A 24,150-nucleotide genomic window follows, 5' to 3' on the forward strand; every position below is an offset into this window, starting at 1 on the left:
GAAGCCTTTTCTTCTGAAATCTTCTGTGAGTCCAACAAGTTGAACATTTCCCAGGAATACAGCTACTGGAGACAAATCTATTTTTAAAACCCTTTCCCAGTTCTTTTTTCTTGCAAGAAATATTTTTTGCCTCTTTAGCTGTAAAATATTTCTCCTTCCAGGTACGTTACAGGTGTGTCTCAGTTCAGTAGACATTTATGGGAAGAGCTACATCAGATACACCTGAACCCTTCCCTCAGCGAGACCATACAGTGAAATAGGGAATGGGGGGTTTTATTCTACTCATCACATTAGTGGAGATTACATGGCCTGTGGGAAAAACAGCACTAGCCCATTTTAAGTTCAGGTCAGGCTGTGTTCTTCTCTGGTTGGGTTATTTCTAGGTCTGGATGGACGGACCTTGCACAAACCCAACATCAAAATAAATATAAAGGTAATAGGGTCTTTTAAACCCAGTATTATCCCTGTGTTTCCCCTCCCTGTCCTACTGAATGCAGTAAGCCCTCAGGGGAATCGAGTTTAAGAATGCTTTATTCTAGGCGTTCATTTTAATTACAGCCATAATTATTTCTGTGCATGGGTATGACCCAGTTAACAAACCCATCTTCTGCATCTCATGGTCTCTCCGACCCTGCCCATCTCTGCGAGGAGGTAACCTCAGCTCCTGGCAACAAGGAGCAAACTTATTTTTGAAACAAGCGGTCGAACTGGTTGCTGCATCTTAATGAAAACGATTTTTAAAGAACCCAACACATTTCTATGTATATAAACAGCCCTTCCTCCCAAACCTGGTTAGACAAGAATGTTCCTGGGTGTGGACTGCCTTGTATAATTAACTGCACAGCTGTAGCTTCTGATCCCTGGTAACTTCTTTCTTTCTCCCTGCGTCTCCCCAACATAATCCAGGCGTTCTCCTCCTCCCTGCTGGAGCTCCAGGTGCGTCACTTGGGCAGAAACTTTCCAGCATTCTATCGTCATTCCTTGCTGAGACAACGACTGGGCAGACATACCCACTTGGGGCTGAGAGGCAGGAACTGGAGGATAGATTAAGTGGTGAAGCTCATTTGCCCTGTTCAGACGATGGAAACGGGGAGCGCAGCAAGGACAAATGGTACCACTGGGAAGCCAGAGGATGTGAAGAGCCCATCTGCCCCCAAAAAGGAAGAAGAAGTGAAGAAGAACACAAACGCTAGTGGAGGCGAGAAGGAAGCTCTGAAGGGCACCGGCAGCGCATCTTTGGAGACAGGGCAAATCAAGAGCTCCCTTTTCTCCGGGAGTGACTGGAAGAGGCCCATCATTCAGTTTGTGGAGTCGTCTGACGAGAAGAGATCAACCTACTTCAGCATGGATTCGGCAGATTCAAAGAAGATGCAATATGCCAGTGGACAGATAGGGGAGATGAGGAGACCACCGCTCTCCTTTGCAGAGAAGGGCGATCTCAGGAAGTCCCTCTTCAATTTGGATTCCAAAAAGAGCTTCCTGCCTAGCGAAGGGGAAGGGAGGAAGTCATTGTTCTCTGGGGGGCAGATGGGGGACCTGAAGAAAACTTCCCTCCCTCTGGTAGAGACAGGCGACCTGAGAAGACCCCCCTTCAACAAGCCTGACAGAGCAGCCGGGTCACGGCCCAGGGTGAAGCTCGAGGATGTTCTGTGCGATTCCTGCATTGATAACAAGCAAAAGGCTGTGAAGTCCTGCTTGGTGTGCCAGGCTTCCTTCTGTGAGCTGCACCTCAAGCCCCATCTGGAGGGAGCAGCTTTCCGGGACCACCAGCTCCTGGACCCCATCAGGGACTTTGAAGCAAGAAAATGCCCTGTGCATGGGAAGACCATGGAGCTGTTCTGTCAGACGGACCAGATGTGCATCTGCTACCTCTGCATGTTCCAAGAGCACAAGAACCACAGCACAGTGACAGTGGAGATCGAGAAAGCAGGAAAAGAGGTAATGCTCTTTTTATTGCACGTTGCCATCAGTCTTTCCAATGCACCTCAATATTACACCACAGCTTTTGCTTTCCAGTCTCTCCTCAAATCATGTCTGCAATGTAATTCTGGGATGCAGGGGTGGTGGATGGGAAGTGTTTACTGGAGAATGGGTATTGCCTCGGTTCTGCTGCCATGGGGTCATTGTTCTAATGGCTGGTTACAGCAGCATAGCACTGGACTGACGGGGTGGAGAACCTGGCTTCCACCCCTGGTTGCAGCACTGACTTTCAGCAGAAGCTGAAGCAAAGCCCAACGTGCTAAGTTTTGCTTAGTGATCCGCACAGCCAGAAATGTGGGCACGGCTCAAGTTCGGGACCTCCAGAATGCAGGTAACTGGAGGGGTGGCTGCTAAAATTACTACTGGCTGCTAGGTTACTATTGGAAATCGCCATCTCAGCTACTTAGAATGAGATGATGGGTGTTTGTTTTTTCTCTTCTGTTCTGGATATAGTAGTGCCAAGAGCACCTATGGGAAGAGTATTTTGAAGCTTAGGTGCAAATACAAAACTCTGTAACTTCCTCTGACATGTTACTAAAATAGGTTTAGAAGATGGATATCAAAGGAGATGAGGCTGGTGTGGGGGGCAGTGCTCACTAATCAAGTCTTCCACCTTTGTTTGCTTCAAGTCTCATGCTGTTTGATTTCTGGGTGGACATATGATTAGTCCACTAGATGTAGTAAGGATCAGGGTCTCACCGTGTTTGGTGCTGTACATCCCCATAGTAAGAGCATGCTTAAAAACCTTCTAAGCAGACAGGACAAGAGAGATTACAGAAAGGAACCCCACGACATGCTAATGTAAACCAATTTGCCTAGAGTCACACAGCCAGTCCACGACAGAAACTGGAAGGGCACTGAGTAAGATCTGCTAAACCCTACTCTTAGGCACAGCGCTCTGATGTGGTGAGCAGGCAAATAAAAGTGCCCGCTACTAGAAATTCCAGAGTTATCCTTAACTTGGAAGAAGGGTTGAACTCTCTCTAAGGTGGTAGGAAGATGTATGTCATAAGGCTGAAATAACACCTTCTGCAGAGCTTCCCTCCGTCTTCCTGTGCACGTATTTTGTCTCTTCTTGCAATGTCATCTCCAACTTGCAGACTTACTGAAACCAGACAACATTTCTTCCATGTCTCAACCAGTCTTTCATAAAGAAATTCCTGCAGGGCTCGCTAGCCTGCTGTTTGTTTCATAATTGCTTATTCTTGTGTTTTTGATGTCGGCTCTCAACATAGCATATGCTGACTCTCATAAAGCTGAGTCTGGTGTCTGCCAGGTCGTCCAATTCCTCTTAGCTGTTTTACCGAAGTTAACAGCTGCTCCCTGAGGAACCAGAGCTAGTCACAGCCTTCTTCCTGTGGTTGGATGGACCTAGAACACCTTGCTCTTAAAGGAGCTGGGCTTTACCTAAGATTTAAATGATGTTTGATCTCTTTCTCAGAATCCTTTTGCCATTCTTGTTAGCTCCATGCTTCAGTTCCTGTGCTGCCCTTTGCTGTTTCTGCTGCTGCTAAGCCTAAAGGATTTAGGGCTTTATCAACATGAATCATACACATGTGCAAGTTTCTCCTGACAGCGAGTTTTGATCATGTTGTGACTTGAGTATTCACTCAGACAAAAACAATTAGCAGGATAGCTGCTGCTTGCAAATGTTTATTCCTAGCCCCGATTTATTCACCCTAGGTGGAGCCTTAGCAAGAACCAGAAAGAGGAATGAACATTTCCAAGTCCCTTTTTTCCCCCCACCTATTCTTTTCCAGTCTTGCAAATCAGCTGAACCGGGATGCGACCACAAATTGGAAGAGTGGCAAAGTATGGTTGGTGCTGCTGGCCTTTGTGAAAAGAACAAACGAAAACCCCACTCTAGGTCACCCCCGTCCTTGACCCATTTTACAGCTTGCATCCAAGCATCTCTAGGGTAGCTTTAGTACCTCCAAATTCGCTAACTGTACCCCTGGCTGGTGACCAAAACACAGCGTTATCTACAGAGGCCCTTTCACACAGTGTGGGTTGTCAAGGAACAATAGGTTTATCTGCAAAGGTTTCCCAGTCCTTGGCCGTGCTGCAACTCCAAACCTGGAGAGGATTCCAGCAGAACTTGGTGTGGGGGGACGTATGTGTGTGTGCTGCGATGCACCTAAGCCTAACCCTCAATCTGGGTGCTCAGCACAAAACTGTCACGTAATAAGGTGTAACAAGCTTGTTTTAGGCAGATCTATTCCTTTCATATGGCAGAATTAATGCAGGTTACAGTCTCTCTCATGAGTCTACCTTTGTTATAGGGCCTGTAGGGAAGAAAGGTGCTTCGGTTCAGGGTTGGGAAAGCAAGGGATAGTTTAAGATCCTTGTGTAAAATTAGGTAACTCTGCTTGCTCCACAGTGCAGACAGAGACAGTACAGCTTAAGAGAAAAGGAATGCAAACAAGCCAGTAAACAGACACCTACTAGTTAGAGCATTTAGGCAAGCAGTGGAAAGACTGATTTTTGTCTGTGAGACAGAGGGAGAATGCAGCAGCATATTCCACTTTTCAGGAGCCTGGGGTAAGAGGCACTCATCCCCCTTTTCCTGCTGTGCTGACAAGACAAGAGTGAAAGGCACAGGGGGTCAGAGACAGCTTGGCAGGGAATCCCAGTCTTTTTTTTCCTGATTTTCCACACAATGGTATTTGTGTTTTTTTTTACCCAGCAAACCCTTAATGCCTTCCCCAGAGCCACTTTGCATTAGTTTCCTGTTACAGATTTAGAAGCAAAGGAACACCCCCACCAGAATCAGCACAAGAGACAACCAAGAAAAAGGCTGTGAGGCTGGGTAATAACCACACACACAGCTGAAAAGTGGAAACTGTCAATAGCAGCTTGTACACCCAAATAAAACCCTCTGGCCAGCTTGATTTATCAGCAGAGCCAGAGCCCCCCTTTTGGACAGCATCCTTCATTTTGAAAGGGGATCCTTCATTCAAAACCTGTTTTACAGGCCTAAGCTCAAAATGAAACAACTTCACATATGCCTGCCAGTCACAGAGCTGTAAATAACCTGTCCTTACTATCCAGCACCAGCCTTAGTACTCAGCACGTCAGGTCAGTTCTAGTGAAAAGCACTTTGATTCTCTTCCTTAATTCTTTACCTTGAAAGCAAAGTTCACATTGCAGAGCAGGTTTAAAGAGGCAGCAGAGAACTGCTCTGCAGAAAAGGGACCTGGGTGTTCCTGCTTTCAACAAAGCCACTTTTAAAAGGGGAGAATTCACAACTTGGGCTTTGGAGTCAACCATCCACAGACATGCACCCAGAGGGATTTCCATCTGAGCCCTCTCTGTATTGCTTTCACTGTCTGAATAGAGAGCAAACACGAGTGTGTTGGCCCTTCTCACTGATGCAAGGTTAGGGGCACGATGTGGCCATGAGACCTTATCTACACAAGTTGTGGTTGCTGTGTGGACACAGCTTACAGTAGATGCTCTTTCCACAGTGATGGTGCAAGTTACCTGCAGGACGTTCTTCCTAGCTGGAAGGCTGGGGAAGCTGACCTGCTGCCAACTGATCTGCCTGTTTGCCTGCGTTCTGCATTAGTGCCACTGCAGATAGGGCAGAACACAGGGGAAACCCACCAGTTTGTCATTAAGGAATTCCCTTCAAACGGTGCAAAGCAGAGAGCCTTTCCTGGCCTCCGCTCATGTCGTGACTAGTGGCATTAATGCAGGATGCTGGCAGAGTCTACAGAGACTGTAGCCCCCTGACACCCACCTCTGCTTAACAAAAGCTTAGACAGAAAACTGCAATGGCAAAAGCAGCAGAAATAACGTCCCAAACAACTTGCTGACTTCTCAGCGTGCAATTTCTAATACAAGCCCTGTATTAGGGCAACTGGTTTAAACACTTCTCTAGCTTCATTATTGCATCTGGTTGTTGCTGTCAGGTAATTAGCATAGCTCTCCCAGGCTGGTGACACAGGGGTGTTCCCTGATTCAAGGCCTGGGTTCCCAGAGCATTAAGGCATGATGATGCTTGTATTGCTGCCTTGCAAAAATGAGTCACATCGTGATGCAAGACCCATAATCTCTAGGTCCTTTACAGCACAAGGGCTGGGTTCAGCTGTGGATGTACACTCTGAACTTTCACTTAGGCCTCTTGACTGTCCTAATTAACCTAGACTCTTACAGAGGATTCTCTCTTAGCTCAAAGACTCTCAGTGCCAGTTTGCTGTAGTCAAACCAAATGCTCTAAAACGGTATTTCCTACAGCTTCTTCACTGTTACTTCTACACTTACAGTGGGTGGAGGTGCTAGATCATCACCTGAACACCAGGTCTCACCCAATGGATTTGTTCTGGATGGTCCATCACATAAGGGGATCAGGAGTTCTTGACCCTGGAAAATCTGAGAAATATGAAGGAAACTGCGAGAGAAGTTTCTTGATAGGGAATAAAGTGGAGAAGTGGACAATACCTAGTACCTGTAGCCAGCCTATTGTAAATGTAACATAGGATGTGCATGGACAGCCAAAGCAATCTTTCAACCAGTGCCAGACTGATCAAGGCCTTAAAAACATCACTTTCGCTTAACCCCTTATATTGTGGTCCATTTCTAGAGCACCCCTACTGAATAAGCCTCCTTGTACCCACATCACCAGTTCCTGCACTATTCCACAGCCTCCCTGAGCCTCTTTTTAGCATCTTTTATGCTTAGGCTAGTTTAAATGTTTGTACTACAGTGCAATGGAACACCTCCCTTGCTGGTGTCTGTGCTAGTGTTTCCTTTTGCCCTCATTATGGGCGTTTTAACCCATGTTGAACCTGGGTGACTGTGGTGTTTGCATTCTGGGTATTGGAACTACCTCTGTAATTTCCACTTGCAAATCACAATTCTCACTCTAAATGGTAGTGTGGGTCTCTTAAATAGTTGTTACATCCCATCCCAGAGGCACCCAAACTGCCTTTCTGGGTGAAGGGATATTATAACTGCAAGTTAGGAGTTAGCATCACTTTTGAGCAAGTAATAGTTTACAAAACTCCTTTGATACCCATCTTAATTAAAAATTACTATAACAGCATAATATTGCTATCAACATCTTTCCATCCACCACCTGATTCTTTATCCTGTTACCTTTCTTTTCAAATCCCTGTGTTTGAGAGTGTCTCAGAAAAATTCCTCCACTCCTCCTCTGTATGATTTCACTCATATTCTTGTAGTAGGAATGCCCTGATATTTAGGGATGAGGAGGAAGGAAGACCTCCCATTGCCCAGGAGATGCGCTTTTTACTTTGCTAACAATTAATGCCATCTTCTCTGAACCCCTGTAGAATATGAGCTTCAGCTCATCATGGTATTTACTTGACTGTTGAAGGCTGTCAGGGTGTATGGAGAGTATTTCGAGGGCCAGTGCTCTCCACAAACAAGGACAATCACAACGGCAATGTGAGGATGCAGCTCTTCTGGCACTGAGATACCTTTGAGTACATTTGCCTTTTTTGTTCCCCCTTGCTTTTGTTTTATCAGGCAATACAACAACTATCAGATTGTTTTCCCTCTATAAATAGAGATTTTGCTAAATTGGAACAGCTAAAGTCAATGGCTCTCAGATGCAGCTGTGCATGATTCAAACTTAAGAGGATGTTCAGACACTATGGTGAATGGCACCAAGACAAGAGCCCTGATGGGCTGATTTCCTTGGTCTGAGCTGTTTGACAGCTTGTTGCATGCTTTTCTTCATCGTGTGGTGCTGTTTTCTACTCCTTGAATGGAGAACTGAAAACCTGAAAACTCCCACCCCAAGGGAAGCCTCAGGTTTTCATGCTGTGCTATCTTCTTGAATGGCAGCAAAGCGGTGGGAACTACCACTTGTGTTTTAACCGCAGGGAGACCTCACTGTGTCACTTGCTGCAGGAGTGGATTTATCCATCCCTATCTCCCTTGCCTCTAACTGTTGGCCTAAATGTAAGTGCTTTTGGGTAATACAACCATTTGCCAAAGGATCCCACATGAACAGCAGGTTTGCAGGACTTTCCCAATGCGACCCAGCTCGGTCGTGGAGCACAGGTAATTCCTGCAAACTGCATAGTTCCTAAACAGCTCTTGGGAGAAGTGCTCCACTGCCAGATTGCCTGTAGTTACAGCTGTGCTGTGACCAACCTGTACACACATGAAACACAGAAAGGTCTTGAAATGCGTAAACAAAGGCTTTGTCATGATCTGTTGGGCAGGGACGTGGTGAATGTGAACGACCGAGGGAGGGGTTGCCCAGAGTTAACGGCGCAAGGCATTACCAAACAGCCAGCTCCTGTTTAGTAATGTCCAGAGACATGGCATGCACACCACCCGGCATGTTACATCAGTGCATAGCTGCCCAGCCCTCCATGGGCTCCAGTTCTATGAACTGCCTTGCATGCAATTGTCTGGTCTGAGCTTCTCTGGGAAGCCGGTGCAAAACGAAATGCAAATGAATCCCGGTGAAGTTGCTGATCTAAGCCAAGCAATGGTTGACTACACCTCCTCCCTCCTCCTTCTCTGTTTTTTATTTTTTCCAAGCATTCCCCAGCTTCATCATAACATGAAAGCTCTCAATTCAGAGCAAATTAATCCACAATCCTGTCTAAACAGAATTCCTGCCGGAGGCATCGTCCTCTTGTTGCAACACCCGTCAAACGTCATTCCGTAATTACATGAAAACTGTTATTGCTGCAGAGGCACACCCTGGGATGGGCCCTTCACTGCATACACAGCTGAATTTTGAAACAGGCCTCTTCCCCCTCCAGCTAATGACTCTAATGTGATTAAAAGCGGCACCATGACGGTAGCCTAGTAGGTGGGTGCTTCTGCTGCTGTCTTTGCTGAGGGAGCTGAATGTCTTGACCCAGCGAGAAGCTCTGGGATGCTGTCCAGTGTCAGCACATGATCTCCATTTCAAGCAGTGCCAGGAACCTGTACCTCCCAGCTGTTGTTGTTCAGGGCCAAATGCATAAGTGGGAGCAGAGCATCTTTGAAGCAGGCCACCCTCAGCCCCAGTTCATGAGACTCTCCTCTCCTCACAGGCTGAGCTTTCACTGCAGAAAGAGCAACTGCAGCTGAAGATCATTGAGGTAGAAGATGAAATCGACAAGTGGCAGAAGGAGAGAGACCGCATCAAGGTGCGTATGGGATATTTGTTTCAGTTCACATCTCTCTTTCTGCTGTACTTGTCGCTTTCTTTTCCACTCTCTCACATCCCTCTCCTCCTTTCCCCAATTTCTCTGACATAGCCAGCTCTTATTCACTCCATCCCTTATCCTCACTCTCTCTCATCACTCTCCAAAATTCACTCATGCCAAGTCTTGGAAACAACAACTCCTACTAAATTACCATTGCAACATACCCTGCAGGAGATCAAGAAGAGGCAGCAGAGCCTTGTTACAAAACGATCCAAGGCACCTCCCTGCTTTCGGCCCCTTAGAGCTCTATCACTGGTAGCCAGGCTGATTCGGAAACAAAGGTGTGCTGCTAGACCACACACACAAACCAACTCCAGAGGGGTTCTGGATTGCCCAAACAGAGATAAGGCAACAAGAAAAGATGCAGTCACACCAGCAAACACCTGATTTATGGTGGAACAGCTCATTTCCATACAGATACAGGGCTCTATTATAATTCTTTCATCACGCTAAGGGTTGGACTATAGTCGTGGTGTTATTTTTGTCATTTATACCCTAACTGAATGGAGGAGTGAAAACACAATTTGAAGACACCCCAGAAAATCTGCATAACATTAATAAGCAAAGCCATTCTTCTCCCTTTTATGTGGTACACGTACATTGTCTTGCCAGTTCTGCTTTTCGTCTGCTTTATTACTATTATTACGATTATGACTATTATTACTATTATTACTGTTATTATTATTGGAAACCTGACCTAGAAATTTTAACTCTGAACAGAGTTACATTCACAGTCCTTCTGAGGGATGTTTCAGAGGGACCTAGAGGTGAGGTTTGTAAGAAGTGTTTTAGCACCTTTCACCCTTGGCAACGGTGGGAATTTGGTCCTCAAGTTCTTGAGGAGCCAGAACCATGATTTAGAAAGTTAAACAGTGGTTTTAAATATCACCAAGGAGTGCAATTCAGGAACTGAAATATATGCTCTGATTATAAATCAGGAAGACAGCGTGCCCTTTAGATTACATACACGCAATTATTGCAAGAACAAGTATTACTTCTCTGGTGCTGAGACTGACATACCCAGAGTCTCTGTAGTCACAGTCTAAATGGGAATGCTTGGACATATCTCCCCTACTCTGTTTCCCTCTGTCAGATGACTCCCTGAGAAGTTTAACACGTTATTTCTCCTGCCTCTTTCCTGCTGCCTCCTCTCTCTGACCCTTCCCTCTGCAGAACTACACCACCAATGAGAAAGCAACAGTGGACCAGCATTTCAAAGAGCTGATCCGTGACCTGGAGAGGCAGAGGGATGAAGTGAAGGCTGCCCTGGATCAGAGGGAGAAGACTGCATCAGAGAACGTGAAAGAAATCGTGGATGAGCTGGAAGAGAGGGCAAAGCTTCTGCGGGAAGACAAGGAGAACAGGGAGCAGATCCACCAGATCAGTGACTCCGTGCTCTTCCTGCAGGTAACCAAGATCTCAGTTTAGTTTTCTTTCTGTGAAGACAGTATTTGTCCCAAAGACAAATCCCAAGCTGGTGTAAGATGCATTAATCTCCACCAGTTCAATGCACATTTACAGCAGGAACCTACCCTGATATTCAAAGCTGTCTCTGCTCTGGTAGGTGAAGAATGAGCCTCTGCATGCCACCTCCTGGTGCTTTTGTAGGTGGCTGGAGCTCACAGGCAGAACATTTGTCTGCCCCCTCCATCTTCCCTGTTCTCCTTTGCACTTCATACTATTTGGAGACTAACCTTAGCCAGTTTCCTAGGATCTAGCCTCCAGCTCTTTATGTTCCTCAGTAACCTCTCTTCCCTTCTTTTTGGCAGGAGTTTGGTGCTTTGATGCGGAATTACGTCCCCCCTCCATCTCTTCCAACATACAGTGTGCTGCTCGAAGGGGAGAGCATGAGCCCATCTATGGGACTCCTCAGAGATGACCTCCTAAATGTCTGCATGAGGCACGTGGAGAAGATCTGCAAGGCAGACCTTGGCCGCAACTTCATAGAGAGGAACCACATGGAGAATGGTAGAGTATCTGAGATCTACCCCTTCCCTCCCTCCCTTGGCAAAGCCTAGCACAGAGTCAGAGGTAAAGTGTGATCAGCGTGCTCTCATAGAGCAGAAAGTAAGCAAAGACCTAGTGGGAGAAATACTACCAGTAATGGGTTAGTACCACAGCACTGCAAAGAGTCTTCTGAGTCTTGCTTTCCATGTCTCCCAACTAGTTCTGCAGAAAGAACTTGTCTTGCATCAAGCTTACACATAATTTTAGGGGGACAGGGAACTAGAATGGGATTCCACAGCCGAGTTTCACTTCCTAACTCTCCCACAAAAAGCTTCTGTAACCTTGGGCAGGTTAATTATTCCCAAAAGATGACCTCCTGAACTAAGAATAATAGGGATTGCAATTAATAGTTATCTCACCAGGCCGCTATAAGGATATAATCTATTAACAATTGTGGAACCTAGATACCAGAACAATAAAGGTCAAGAAGCTGGATAGGTAACATGAAGATAAATTGCACCCTGCTGTTCAGGAGGATGTGTGACTCAAAAAGATGCAGGGATAATCTCAAGTCCAGTTCATGCAATACAAGCAGCTGAGGAACTCTGCTGCAAACCTGCAAGACCACTGTTGTTTCATGCAAATTCACAGTACTAATTCCTGCCATATTAATACACCACCTTCTTCCTCGGCAAAAGCCATGTAAAGCACTCCAACTTCCTTCCAGAAAAGACAAATTCACATCAAAAGATGATATGATAAAGGAGGAAGGGAAGAAACAACCAAAAAAAATATCCTCTAAACCAAAAACCCAGACAAAAAGCAGCCTGTTGAAAAGATGCACAGCAGTCAGAACAACGTGGGTTCAGTTACTGGTCAACATGGCAATGCTTTTCAGAGCCTGGGTTTTGTGAATCAGCCTGCCTGCATTCACAATCTAGAGCAGTAAGACTGAAGGTGACAGGGGGCCAGAATACATTTAGATCTGTAATGAGAATCACTAGTATTCATCAAGTGACAGCCTGCTGCCTCCCTACATTAAGGAGAGAAAGAGTAAGCCCCTGGCCCCAAGGAGCCTGCACTGCAAACAGTTCATTAATGTTTATCTAGTGCTGTCAGTCTCCATTAGACATGAATTAGATGGAGCAGATTCTTCTGGTCAGGGGAACTGAACTTCTTAGTTCAAAGTGCTCATGATACATAGCTAGAGTTGGATTTTTTAGCTCTCCCTACCCTTCAAGTAGCACCAGAAACTGAACATTACTCGTCTTCCAACATTTAACACTGCCACGTACCTTGTTGGATTCTCAGTGCTCTCTTTGTGCCAGTCCTGAAGCAAATATATCTGACTTGGCTATTTGTACAACCCAACAAGCGTATGCTCAGTCCTAATGGCTCTGGATAAAAACTGACTACTTCTTGATCCTTTTTAATCGGGGCCCCTTCCATATTACTGATGTCAGAAGTCCTGTGGAATTCAAGTGGCAATCTGTGGGATTCAAGTGGCAAAATATGAGTGGGGCAACAATTAACTACTGCCAGAAAGGTGGGCACTTAGGGCAACTTTACCAGGGATTTAATGGACACAGCTTGGAGTCTGCCTAATGAGAACAACAATGGTATCCACTCAGCTGGGAAATGTTATTTAAGGTGAGTCTCAGAAGCTTCAGAGCTCTCCGTTTTTCAACCCACAGTTACACTTGAAAGAGGACAGCACTCTGCATCTAGTGACTGCAAGGAAATAACTCTGCAATTACTTAATGGATTTAATTAACTCAGACTCCCCCTGAGTCACTGCAACAAATTCATTTGCAACTGGCTTGATCTTCTAGTGTAAAAAACTTCCCAGGAAGAAATATTGTATTAATGGAATGAAACCAGCTTAATAGCAGACTCCAAAGGGAATCCACTTTCTTTTAGTTGTCATAACAGGTACCTACTTAGTAGTGTGGCAAGGAGGAAAATAATCAGAGAACATCCAGGGATTTTAAATAACACAAAGATAAATGGGAGAAATCATATAAAAGTTTGTTCAATCACTTAAGAAGCAAAGAATGGAACTATTGAAACACAGGAAACAAATTCACCCCCTTGCAGAGAATAATAGGTTTATAGAACACTTGAGGCCTTAAAAGAAAGTATTTTTGTGAGCATCTCTACTGATAGAGCACCAGATCCTGTGGGTCAGTGTCAGAAAACCAAAACCAGGCTGTGTAATACCTGGGAAAAGGGTAGGTTTCATCTACTTTGCATGAAGCCTGAAGCAAATATCCTTGTCCGAGAGCCCAGGAAGTCAGAGCTGTTTGCAGCTCAGGTTTAGCATTGTGCTTTAAAAACTGAAGAAAGCAACTGAGCTCTCCTGACACTGATTTTCTTGAGCTTTGTAGCACTTGCAGTTCAAGATCTGCTGGTTGGAAGCCAGCACTATGCGTAGGTTAAACACATAAAAGAAGCCAAACCACTGCTTTTGAAGTGGGATGCAGTTTTAGCCACACGGCAGTATTTTGGTAGGAAAATGCCTCACCCTCAAATCTCCCTATGGATTTTCAGGAGATAGTGTACCTACTGAATGGCCAAATGCTTCAGCTATGCTATGGCTCTGAGGGAGCTTTCTCCTTGCTCCCAGCTTGGACCTCTGGGCAGCTACAGCACTGCTTTACCTCCCAGCCAAATAGCCCCACAGAGGTATTAAGAAATAACAGATAAAGTTGTTTTCGAAGAGCAGAACCGTCTCTCCTGCAGCACTTGAAGAAGCAATTCCAATCTGTTATCCCCTTCCCCCTATTCCCGTTCCTATATCAAGATCACTCAAGAGCCGCCTCCAGCTCATGCCCTCCTCTGCTTCTCCAGGTGACCACCGGTACATGATGAATAACTATGAGTGGAACCAGCCTGACAACTTGAAGAGATTTTCCATGTTCCTGTCTCCCAAAGGTATGGCACCCTAATGGTGGCCTGGCTTCCTCCAGACTGGGAAGCAGTGAGTGCTCAAAGCCTAAGCAAGGCAATGCCTTTAGAAACACAAAACCAGGAAGGGTAGCACAAAATAAGTAACCAGATTTCCTCTGGGCTCTAGACCTGGATTTGCCAGGTGTTTACAGCTGCTGTTCTGCAAAGCTGGTGGGCAGTGTGAAGGGATATGCCAGCAGTTAGCCCTGGCACTCCCCTGAAGGCACATTTGGAGCGCAGCGTTGCCCGCCCTCTTGTTAGGGTTCCATGGGGATAACCCAGATCCCAACACTGAGCCCTTTGTCTGTATTTTCCGCTTTGCCCTTCTCCACTGTTCCCAGCCCATGCCTGGCAGCTCTCTGGCAGCCCTGCCTGGCGCCATGGGGATGAGGATGTCCTTTGGAGCGGAGGCAGCATTCCCAGTTGAGCATCAGCAAGACTTTAGCTGGACTGGTTCCTGCAGGCTCCCCAAGTTAGGAGACAGGCTCCTCATCAGAGACTGCAGGGGGGCATTTTGCCAGTGGTGGGTTTGTTTTGCATGGAGCCTGTCTCCAAACACTGCCCGGATGGTTATAGCTGCTGTGCTGCCCCAGCTGCTTCAGAGCTTTACAAGCCCCGTGCTGTCAGGAAAACACATGTTCTGCTAAGTGGAGCTGCAGATGCTCGGGAGAGACCACAGGCTCAGCCGTGCATCCAAAACCGTTTTCAACCTGAAGGGATTGGCGGTAAGTTAGATCTAAAATTGCATGGTCTGAACCCATCTCCACCCAACTTCAGGTTCAGGTGGAAACAGCCCATCGTGCATTAGAACAGTGTGGCAGGGTATGATGGGAGGAACACAGTAGACAATGCTATTTTGCCATCACTGCTCCCACGTGTGTGAAACCTGACATGGCAAAAGGAAAACCAATTTGTGACAGTGCCACTGCATGGCATAGCCTAGCTGCTCACTGCTCCAGATCAGAGCAGGGACTTCCTTCTTTTCCTCCCTGGATAATTAATTGCTAAGACCTAGGAGCAGGGGCTTACTGGCTCCCAGCTGGGATCCAGCATCCCAGCTTCCTGAAGGATGTGCCTAGAGAAAGGAGGGATGAACAGGAAGTGCTAGATAGAAGGTATCTTATTTAACGCTCTTTATTGGAGCCAGTGGGGACACTTGCTGGATGCAGTCAGCTAGAGCGTAGTGTACAGCAGCTTGCAGTCCAGTGGGCCACTGGTCCAGCAATGGGTTTTTGAGTATACACATAGTGGGGGAGCACTTCTGCCTATGCACATCTACCTTTTCCTCAGGGCACAGACAGGTTGCCTTCCAAAACTCCTCATTCTATGTTTTCTACCAACAAAGTCACTTCATCAAAAACAAAACCTAAGCACAATCTCTGCTGAAATGGGGTTTGAATAGCACAGGGTTCTCTTGCCAGGATGAGGACTCAGGCATGACAGAAAGGAGCCAGCTGCTGAAACCACACTGATGGGGTGCTTGGGAATGGACTGAATCAGTAGGCAAACAGGAGACATGATCCATTTAGCTTGCATGCTGCCTAGCAAAGGATTATCTGATGAATAATGTGATGTACCCATAATCATTTAACTCTCTGGAGATTTCTGTGCACTATGTGTCATGTAGAAGTCCAGCAATGCCTCCCATTGCATCTTTTCTGAGGAATTCCATAAAACGGGATTTTAAGAAACAGAGGACCACCCTTTGCATTGCACAGTACACAATATCCTTGAATATTTCATGATAGCTTTGTAACACACCCTTTTTCTCGCTAGGTTGGATCACTGCAAATCCTGCCTGAAGCCACAGTGGCAAGCGTGTTGGCTGCATTGAGGAAGGCTCCCCAAGCTGTGCTCTGTGCTAACCACAGATGCCCACACTAAGAAACTGCTTGGATTTGAGTTGAACCTATAGGGTTTTTTAAGCCCTGCTTAAATTCAAGGAGACTTTACTGTCCTAGTCATTAAAAACAGTATCACAGAGCATCCGCTTGCAGGGTGTCCTAATGAGGCAGAGGGGAGACATAAAAGATTTCAAATGCTGCCTAAAAGACAGAGGAACAATCTGTTCCATTGCTCGGCACTCCTTTCTGTCCTCTCCACTAAGCTTTCTTCTCCTGATGTGGCAAACAGCTCGGCCAGAGCCAGGAGGAGGTTGGAAAGATCACCTCGTGCCTTTGGAAGTCTTTGAATGAAGAGTGGAAGGGATTCGGGCCCACAGAGGGAGAGCCAACTGCTTAAACAGGAGCATTGCTTATATAGGAAACAGGCCACAGGATGGCAGCATAACAGCTCCGAGTACTCACCTCTTCCATCTCCTGGGAGTCCAGTGTCTCACTAAAGGGGTACAACAGCGCTAGTCTCCATCACAGGATGATGCGTTAGTGAAACCCTAGAGTGGCTGAGACAATGTGTGCTGGAGCAGGAAATGTTCCTCTCTTGTGTCTCTTTGAGCTCCAAACCCCAGCCTCTGCCTGCACGACTCTTTGCAGAAGAGTCATGTTGAGTAGACAAACCTGAGTTGGCAATCTAGTGCAGCTAAAGACAGTTCCGTGGTGGTTAGAGTGCTTTGTTCTCTAAATGAGAAGGCTGTCCATCATTCCCTAGAACCCAGAGAAAAAAAGACCAGGCTTTTCTCTCCTCCATGGACCCAGATTTCTGGTTTGGGGCTGCTTTCCAGACTGGTGGGGACTGTTCCATAGAGCAGTGCCAGGCACAGGCCTTTGAGAGCCAGCTCATCAGGAGCCAACTGCTGAACTGGATGCTCTTGTTTTACAGCCAGTTTCAACCCACGATCATGGGAATTTTCCTCCTTCCAAGCGACTGAGGAAACACTTGGTACGGGTAATTCCGACTTGAGTGTGAAAGGATCTAACCCCCCGTGCCACAGCTTTCTAGCTGCCTAACCAAACCTCTGCTTCCCCTCTCAGCTGTCCTGTCATCTGTCACTCACTGTCTCACAGATCCATCTCTTAGCTGGGTTATCAGCACTGTCTGCATAGACCCAAACTCAGGATCTCACTGCTCTAGATCCAACGTATACAGGAGGGAAAGGCATCCCTGTCCTCACTGTTCAGACAGTGAAAGAAGAAGATGGAAAATACAGATGCCAATCTGTAAAGATCCTGAGATTCCTCACCAAGTGCCATCAACAGGAGTGCCAGCATCATCCAAAGCAACCAGTGGAGGATGTGGTGGATTCCAAGCACCCACAGCCAGTCTCAGGAGCACAAGGCAGCTCTTCTCCATCAAACATACACCTTTTGCTTAGCTTATAAGAGCCTGCCCAAAGCTGACTGTACAGCATCCAGCACGATGAGGAGGGGATGCTTTGAGCTAGTGTATCAAGAACCCCAGCAGCTGCGAGTCATGCCTTTTCTTCCCAGATTCCCACCTTCCTTTTCCTTGCCTGTATTTTCTTTCTTTGCTTTGTTCATGCTCAGAGGGTCCTGCCTTGCCTTTCATTCAGAGGCAGCCCACAAGCATCCATGCCCGCTCTACCTGGGGTAGCTCTGGTGACTCACAACCACACCTAAGTTGTTCCTGCTTTTCACGCCACAGGCAGGGCTGTTTCCCTCTCATCATCCTTGCTCTCAGATTCATTCGGGCAGCCGGGGCCTGACCCCAACGAGGGGAAGCCTTGCTTTAATTTCTATGGGCTTTGAATAAAGCCTCAACTGCTTGGAGGCAAGGGAGCTTTGGCAGTTACACGGTTTTGCCTTGTTACTCCTGTCTCTGGAGATGCAGTTTGCCTGCCAGGGAGCTGCTGCTCTTCAGTCACACCTGCACTCTGGGTCTCTCAAGAGAAAGGCTCTTCCCTGCCTGTCTGGAGCACTGGGATCAATTCACACTTGCACACTGTGTACACTAGGACCCCACAACTGACTGCACTCATCTGCCTTTTCTTACCAAGAGAAAAGGGACAAAGCTGTTAGTTCCCATTTCCCCCAAGCCAGTTGAAGGTAGTTTTACAGGGTGTGTTTTGAATTGCTTAGGCTTCCCCAGTGCAGCGTGCAACACCATGGACTAACACAACCTCTTCTATCTTCCAGTCGGCAATGGTACTAAGCTGCCTTTTCAATTCTCCTCGGTGGGACAGAATCCGCCTGGTGACTTCAGCAAACAGTCTGATGGGAGCCTCTTCACTAAGACCGGTACTAGGCATTTGGTATTTTATCCCTTCCTTCTTGCCCTTTTTTAGGTGATAAGACATTTAATCCTCTTCTTGCTCCCCCAGAGAAGGCCTGGAGCAGTCCTGCACCTAGCCCATATCTCCTGTCCTGACTGTCAATCTCTTAGATACACACACATGTTCACACGAGCAACTTACTCTGCTGAGCCAGGGTAACAGGAGTTTGTTAAAGAGTGTTAAAAAACATTAAAAAGTTATATCTAGTGATATCTAGCTGAAGTGGTCTTAAATTTTGTGTGCAATGGGTAAAGATGAGAATTTTAGGTGATTTTAGAGGCACAGGGACCAGGGAAATACAATGGGAGGCGATGCTTGTGGGCATTTACCCCTTTTGCTTCATCAGGGTTTTAAAAGAGCTATCATCCTGAAAGAATAATAGCCACTAAGCACAACCTTTAAAACAATGTGCAGTATCTGCCCGTTCTCCTTCATCTGAACCAGAATCCCCCATTCACCATCCCATAATCCTCTTTTCACTACTCACTAGTTCAAGGGCACCAGAGGTGGAATCCAAGAGCATCAGCACCTGCCAAGCAGAGCCAGGTCTGATTAATCTCTGAATGGGAGATGGTGGGGAAAGGCCATTGTCTGATAGGGCTGGAACCGGTTGTGATTCAGCAGAGCTGGTGTTATTTTTGAATCAGAATGGAGCTGCTGTGGTAGAAGAGGGTTAGGACTTATCACACTGCCAGAGGGACTGTCATTAATTTCTGACATGAAACCCAAGCCTTGGATCCTTGCGGTAATTAAATAGCCTCTAGTGTTCTTTGCAAGAGTCAGAATGCTTAGCTCGGGACTTGGCCTAAATTTAACTGGACTGATTGCATTCCACCTCTCTGCACTCCTCAGACAGTTTAATTAGGCAGACCTTCTTTGCTTCCTCTTCCTAACTGATTGGGTGGTGGAATAGAGATCTGTCTGATGGCTGCTGCGTCCCACACCCCAGAAATGGCTGCATTTCAATGTTAAGCAATGCAATACTAATTACGTGGCACTTCCAGTCCTGCTACTCATCTTGACGCTCGCAAGGGGAGACGGGGATGGTGGCAGGGACTGATCTATAACAGGTTGTTTTGTGTTGTCACAGCTTATCCTTCAATAGTGAGACATCAGTCTGCAAAGGTGACACCACAGACATGGAAATCCTCTAAGCAGTCTGTCTTGGTAAGAAATATACCCTTGGTGTGAAAGCATGTGCGCAGCTTCAGCAAGACAACTATCTGCTTTAGGGATACCTGAGACTTAAGAGACCAGGGCTTGGGTTCTTTGGAGATGGGAATGTGAAAGCTCCAAGGCACAGCTTCTATTATTTTTCCCCTGTGGTTAACTGCATCCGCAGAGGGATGCAGGTTAACACCACTGCCACCACAGCTCTGGGTTGTAGGAATAACCTATACTTCAAAATGACGTATTGAAGGTATTTTGCCCTGGTCTAAAATCTGATCCAGGCTTGTAGAAGCTATAGAAATACTATAGCACACATGCTGCAATCTGTAGTACTTTTCCTCCCCGCAGGGATACCTTATACCCTTGGTCCATGACATCTAGAAAGCACAGATTGTGAAAGTGACACCATATAAGGGTATCTTGCTAGTTACATCCTACAGTGCACAGATGCGATATCAAAACTGAGGGGTCAGACTATGACCATAAATCACTAGAACATCTGTAAGTCACTCGTAACAGTGCATTATCAGGGGCAGAGAATAGTGGTATTTTAGGTCTTATAATCTCAAACATACAAGGTTAACAAGCAGTTAATGCATAGCCACAGAAACACAAAGTTCATCTATTTTTCTTAATGTCCATTCACACCGTGCTGCATTAAGATCTTGCATGACCTCAACTGAGATTTTCAAGCTTTTGCCCCCCGTCTCCACAGATGAAATCTGTGTTTTGAATTCTGATTCTACATTTGTGAAAGATTATTTACTGTTACTGTTCCCTGGAAATAAGGCTTGTAAGAAGCAGAGGGTCAAGAACTGAAAGCATTCCCACACTGAAGGAAGAAAGCAGAGGAAACACGTAACAGTTAGAAAGTGGCTGGACTGAGGTTTAGTCTGTACTAGCTTCTCAAGGCCCTACCAGGGGATGAATGCCTGTGAAAGGGATGTACCTGGGTAGACTGTTTCACAAAATCCAGCCTTGAGTCTCTGGATGTGCTACAGCAAAATGTATCTCCTAGGAACAGCAAGGTTTTGTAGTGTCTTCTGTCTTGTGTTTTGATCACTGCCTTTCTAAAACATCATCTGCTTCATCATGTGTGTGCTCAGGTGGAGGATCTTCCCAGTGATTTTAGATACCAACCTGCTTCCTAATGGTGGTGGTATACAGGGAAGTCTGGTCAGGAAAGTGAAGTCTCTATAGCACTGGTGGATGCGAGTAGGGTGGTCCTAGCGATAAGCATCCTGGTGCATGACAGGCAGCATGCTGTGCTTCATGAACACAACCCATGCTTTCCTTAATCCCCACAGAGACAGCCTGGATAACTTCTGCCACATCAAGTCATCAGGCTTTTTCTTTCTCCCTTTCTCTCTCATGCATACACTTGTGGTGGTTATTTTAGTTTTATAGTCTATATTCACCAGATAGCCCTGAACTTAACAATTGACTTGATAAATATAAGCATTAAAAAAAGTCCCAAAATAGAAATACATGCTCTGGACTGCAGGAGCTCTGCAGGAGCTTTTATGGTCTATTGGGCCAATAATCGACCTTTTAAAGAGTCTTAAATATGTATTTAAGTAATACACATTCGGAAAGTGTCTGTAAACATGAATTTTCACAAAGGACTATACTGTTTAAGGAGGAATGTCTTTTTAACCCACAGGGAGTCCTTTAAAATGAAGCCTCCCTCTTTCATATCTTAATTATATTGGAAATTAAAGCCATAAAATGAAAAGAGCTTCAACAAAAAGGAACATTGAGCACGAGGTACGGGGAGTCAGCACTGAGCAGGAAGATGGGTTGGGCTGGGTTTGCTCTGCCCTTGCTTCCAGCCTCCTGCCATGCCCGATATTAACTACAGCATTGCACAGAATGTTCCTGTGAGTTCTCTCCCACCTTCTGTAAGCAAGGTCTGGGCAGTGGGTCAAACCTAAGACAGATAAGACATTACAAAACCACAGCTGTTCCTGTTTACCGTGGGCACCATTTCACCAGTGTAAGCGTATTCTCATCCAGGCTAGAGATTTTGCCTGGAACAGTGCAACCAGGTACCACAATCAATTAATGGGCTTTTGTGTTTTGTGATCATCCCAAGCCAACACTAAGCTGTGCAGCACAACTTTGCTTATTAGTAATGGTGCAGATAAGAATGGAATTCCAGGGGTAGGTCCTGATGAGAAGAGATATTCGGGACTACAGTAAACAGAGCTAGAAAGACAGCAAATGGCAATTGCTTTAGGCTCTGCCGCTATCTCTCCCTTTACACAAGCGTTCTGTACTGGGCCCTGCAACATGTGCCGGTGTGAATACACAATACAGCATTGTGTGAGGGTTTCCATGCACAAGAGTTTGGGCACGAATAAATACCATGCGACTTAGTTGATTGCTCACATAACTGTGCATGGCTTTAAATGTGAAACCTCCCGAGAGTTCTCAGGTTAGTGAGCAATTAAAAGACACTGACAGAAGCATAAAAATAAAGGTGACATTCCTCTTCTCCGAGAAGCCTCTCATCAAGCCGTGAGTCACAGTCTGAGATTTTATACGATGCACAGACTCATTTGGCTCAGGAATGAGGTCCATGCAAAGCATGTGTATAAATCAAAAAGCAACATCACTTGCATTTGATCACTTCAGCACCTCCAGTAGTCAAATGAGGCAGTGATGCTCTGCAAGTGAAAAGACTGAAGGTGTTAAGCTATGTATGGTTGGGCTACTTAGGAGGGTGAAGAATAGGTGGTCAGAAAAAGAAGGTAGGTCAAACTCACATGCCCCAAATTCTCCATTACAGTCACATTACCGCCCCTTTTACGTCAACAAAGGCAATGGAGCCACTTCCAACGAGGCACCTTGAGTCCTGAAGATTTAGGGAAGAGCTGGCAGCACTTGGAGTGAAGACTCAGCTGCGGATTTTCATGGATGTACCTGCTACTATATTAACCTTACTGCTCTAATCTCTGCCAGGGAGAGGGAAGGTGCAGAAGGGAATAATAGCCTTTACTAGAGGAAACAAGGACTTTTTCCAAATCACCTAATCGCCTTGAAAGCTCCGCAGGCCTTAACAACGTAACCCCATCCTCTGCTGTCACCTCCTTATTCCGTCTCTGTCAATGCCCTTCCTTTTGCTTCTGCAGAGCAAGCTGCTCTGCTTCTCCTGGGAAGCATGCATGCTTGGGTAGCAACCCCTCCAACTCTATTGTACCAGTTGTCCCCTTGTCCTAAGCGTGTTTATATGACCATAGCCATTAAGTTCTGATGAAGGTCCTATGCTGGGGGGGCCCAAAGGTCTTCCTGGAATGAAGAGGCCCCAGCCAGCCACTGGGACAGGCTAAAGCTCTTCCCTTTCCCCCTTTAGCCTGTCACTCAGAAACAGGGAAACAGCTCTCACTGGCATCAGGTCCAGTGCTGCACCTCCCCAAGACCCCTGCAAACTCCCCCTCCAGCCCATGCCAATGGCAGCACACTTCCTCAGAGCCCTTCATCAGCTGAGCTCAGCTCTTGCTGCCTACAAAAAGCCATCCAGCAGGACCCAGTCAGAGCTGCTACAGCCCAAGGCCAGCTACTGGTGGAGGGCAGAGAGGCTCTCTATCCCATTAAAGTACCCCCCCAGCCACCTTTTCAAATTCAGGGATAAAAAAGAAAATCCATCCTACTAACATAAGATTGATTAGATGCCATAGGTGGTGGGTGCTTTTTCGTTTCGTGTTGGCTTTTTTTTTAATTCCCCTAAACCAAAATTGATTAATACATTGTGGTCCAGGGCTTGTTTTTGGATTTTTGTTTTTTTTTCTGCAATGGGCAATGAGAATTAGTACCACAGCTTTTTGCTCAGGATAGACAAACCACAGCAGCACCCAGCCTGCAAACCAGCCGGGGCTGGTTAAGCTTTCCATGATCTCACCGAGATTATTTTCCTTCCCCTTGGACAAAGCTGAGAGGTTCGGTCCATGCTGTGTAGAAACCTCCCTAGGCCAGGCACTGGGAGCAGATGGCCCATTGCAGGATCAGAGCCCTCACACAGTGATGAGCAGTTGCCAGAGAAACAAGCCCTAACAGCTACTTTTCATGGTTTGCTCTGTTCAAGCAGTTTTTGGAATGGCTTCCCCCCACCTTTCCTACCCCCAAATGCTTGCAATACCTTGCTGAGAGGTCACACCTATTCACTCTCTGAAGATGACTTTCTTGCTGGGCAAAGATAGTGCTTTTTAATGCAACACCTCAGAGAAAGCTGGTTGCTCCAGAATACCTGAAATGGCTCTCACCATTTTGTTCCTAAATGACAAGAGGGGAAGGGGATAGCATGGCAAGGAAGGATGTGAAGAAAAGGAAACTGTGATGGAGTTGCTAGGAAATACACTGAAGGGTTTGAGTATGTGTGTGAAAGGATAAAATAAGTCCTTCCCCAGATCTCACTGCTTGTTTTGCCCCTGAGCAGGCATCCAACAACCACTTGTGTCCCTTATGTCCCAGTGAAACCTTCTACCGCCTCCTTTCATTTCCCAAAACGTGGGTGTGATACTTCCCTCCTCTTCCAAAACCTGGATATTAAAGTCCACCCCTTCTTTCCTGCCCTATAGAAGGCTTTTTGCAGTGCCAGCTGGGAGCTGCACTGCTCCTCGCCCAGCACTCAAACGGAAGAGTGTCCCCTTGTCCCACTGCCCCATCCCTACAGCCTGTTTGCTCCCTGTCCTCTCCTCACTTCAAGGGCCTCACTCAGACCATACACACATGACT

At 46.3% G+C, this 24,150-nt stretch overlaps 1 protein-coding gene across 3 annotated transcripts; it reads left to right on the plus strand.

The window, feature by feature from the left end:
• Positions 1–568: 568 nt before the first annotated feature.
• Positions 569–23,247, plus strand: TRIM29 (tripartite motif containing 29). Of its 3 annotated transcripts, XM_061476080.1 has the most exons (9): positions 569–1,938; positions 9,006–9,101; positions 10,335–10,568; positions 10,931–11,129; positions 13,959–14,042; positions 16,836–16,895; positions 18,110–18,211; positions 19,337–19,413; positions 22,208–23,247. In XM_061476080.1, exons 1-9 carry the CDS (start codon positions 1,081–1,083, stop codon positions 22,268–22,270), a joined length of 1,773 nt encoding a protein of 590 aa, XP_061332064.1. In that variant the 5' UTR covers positions 569–1,080; the 3' UTR covers positions 22,271–23,247. The 3 variants fall into 3 exon arrangements, with proteins under 3 accessions (XP_061332064.1, XP_061332065.1, XP_061332066.1); XM_061476081.1 differs by lacking the exon at positions 16,836–16,895; XM_061476082.1 differs by lacking the exons at positions 19,337–19,413; positions 22,208–23,247 and adding an exon at positions 18,295–18,415.
• The last annotated feature ends 903 nt before the right edge of the window (positions 23,248–24,150 follow it).

Source organism: Pezoporus flaviventris, unplaced genomic scaffold (genome assembly GCF_033815535.1).
Source record: "Pezoporus flaviventris isolate CSIRO_AGI_PZ_B2104156 unplaced genomic scaffold, CSIRO_AGI_Pfla_v1 ptg000093l, whole genome shotgun sequence".
Lineage (NCBI taxonomy): Eukaryota > Metazoa > Chordata > Aves > Psittaciformes > Psittacidae > Pezoporus > Pezoporus flaviventris.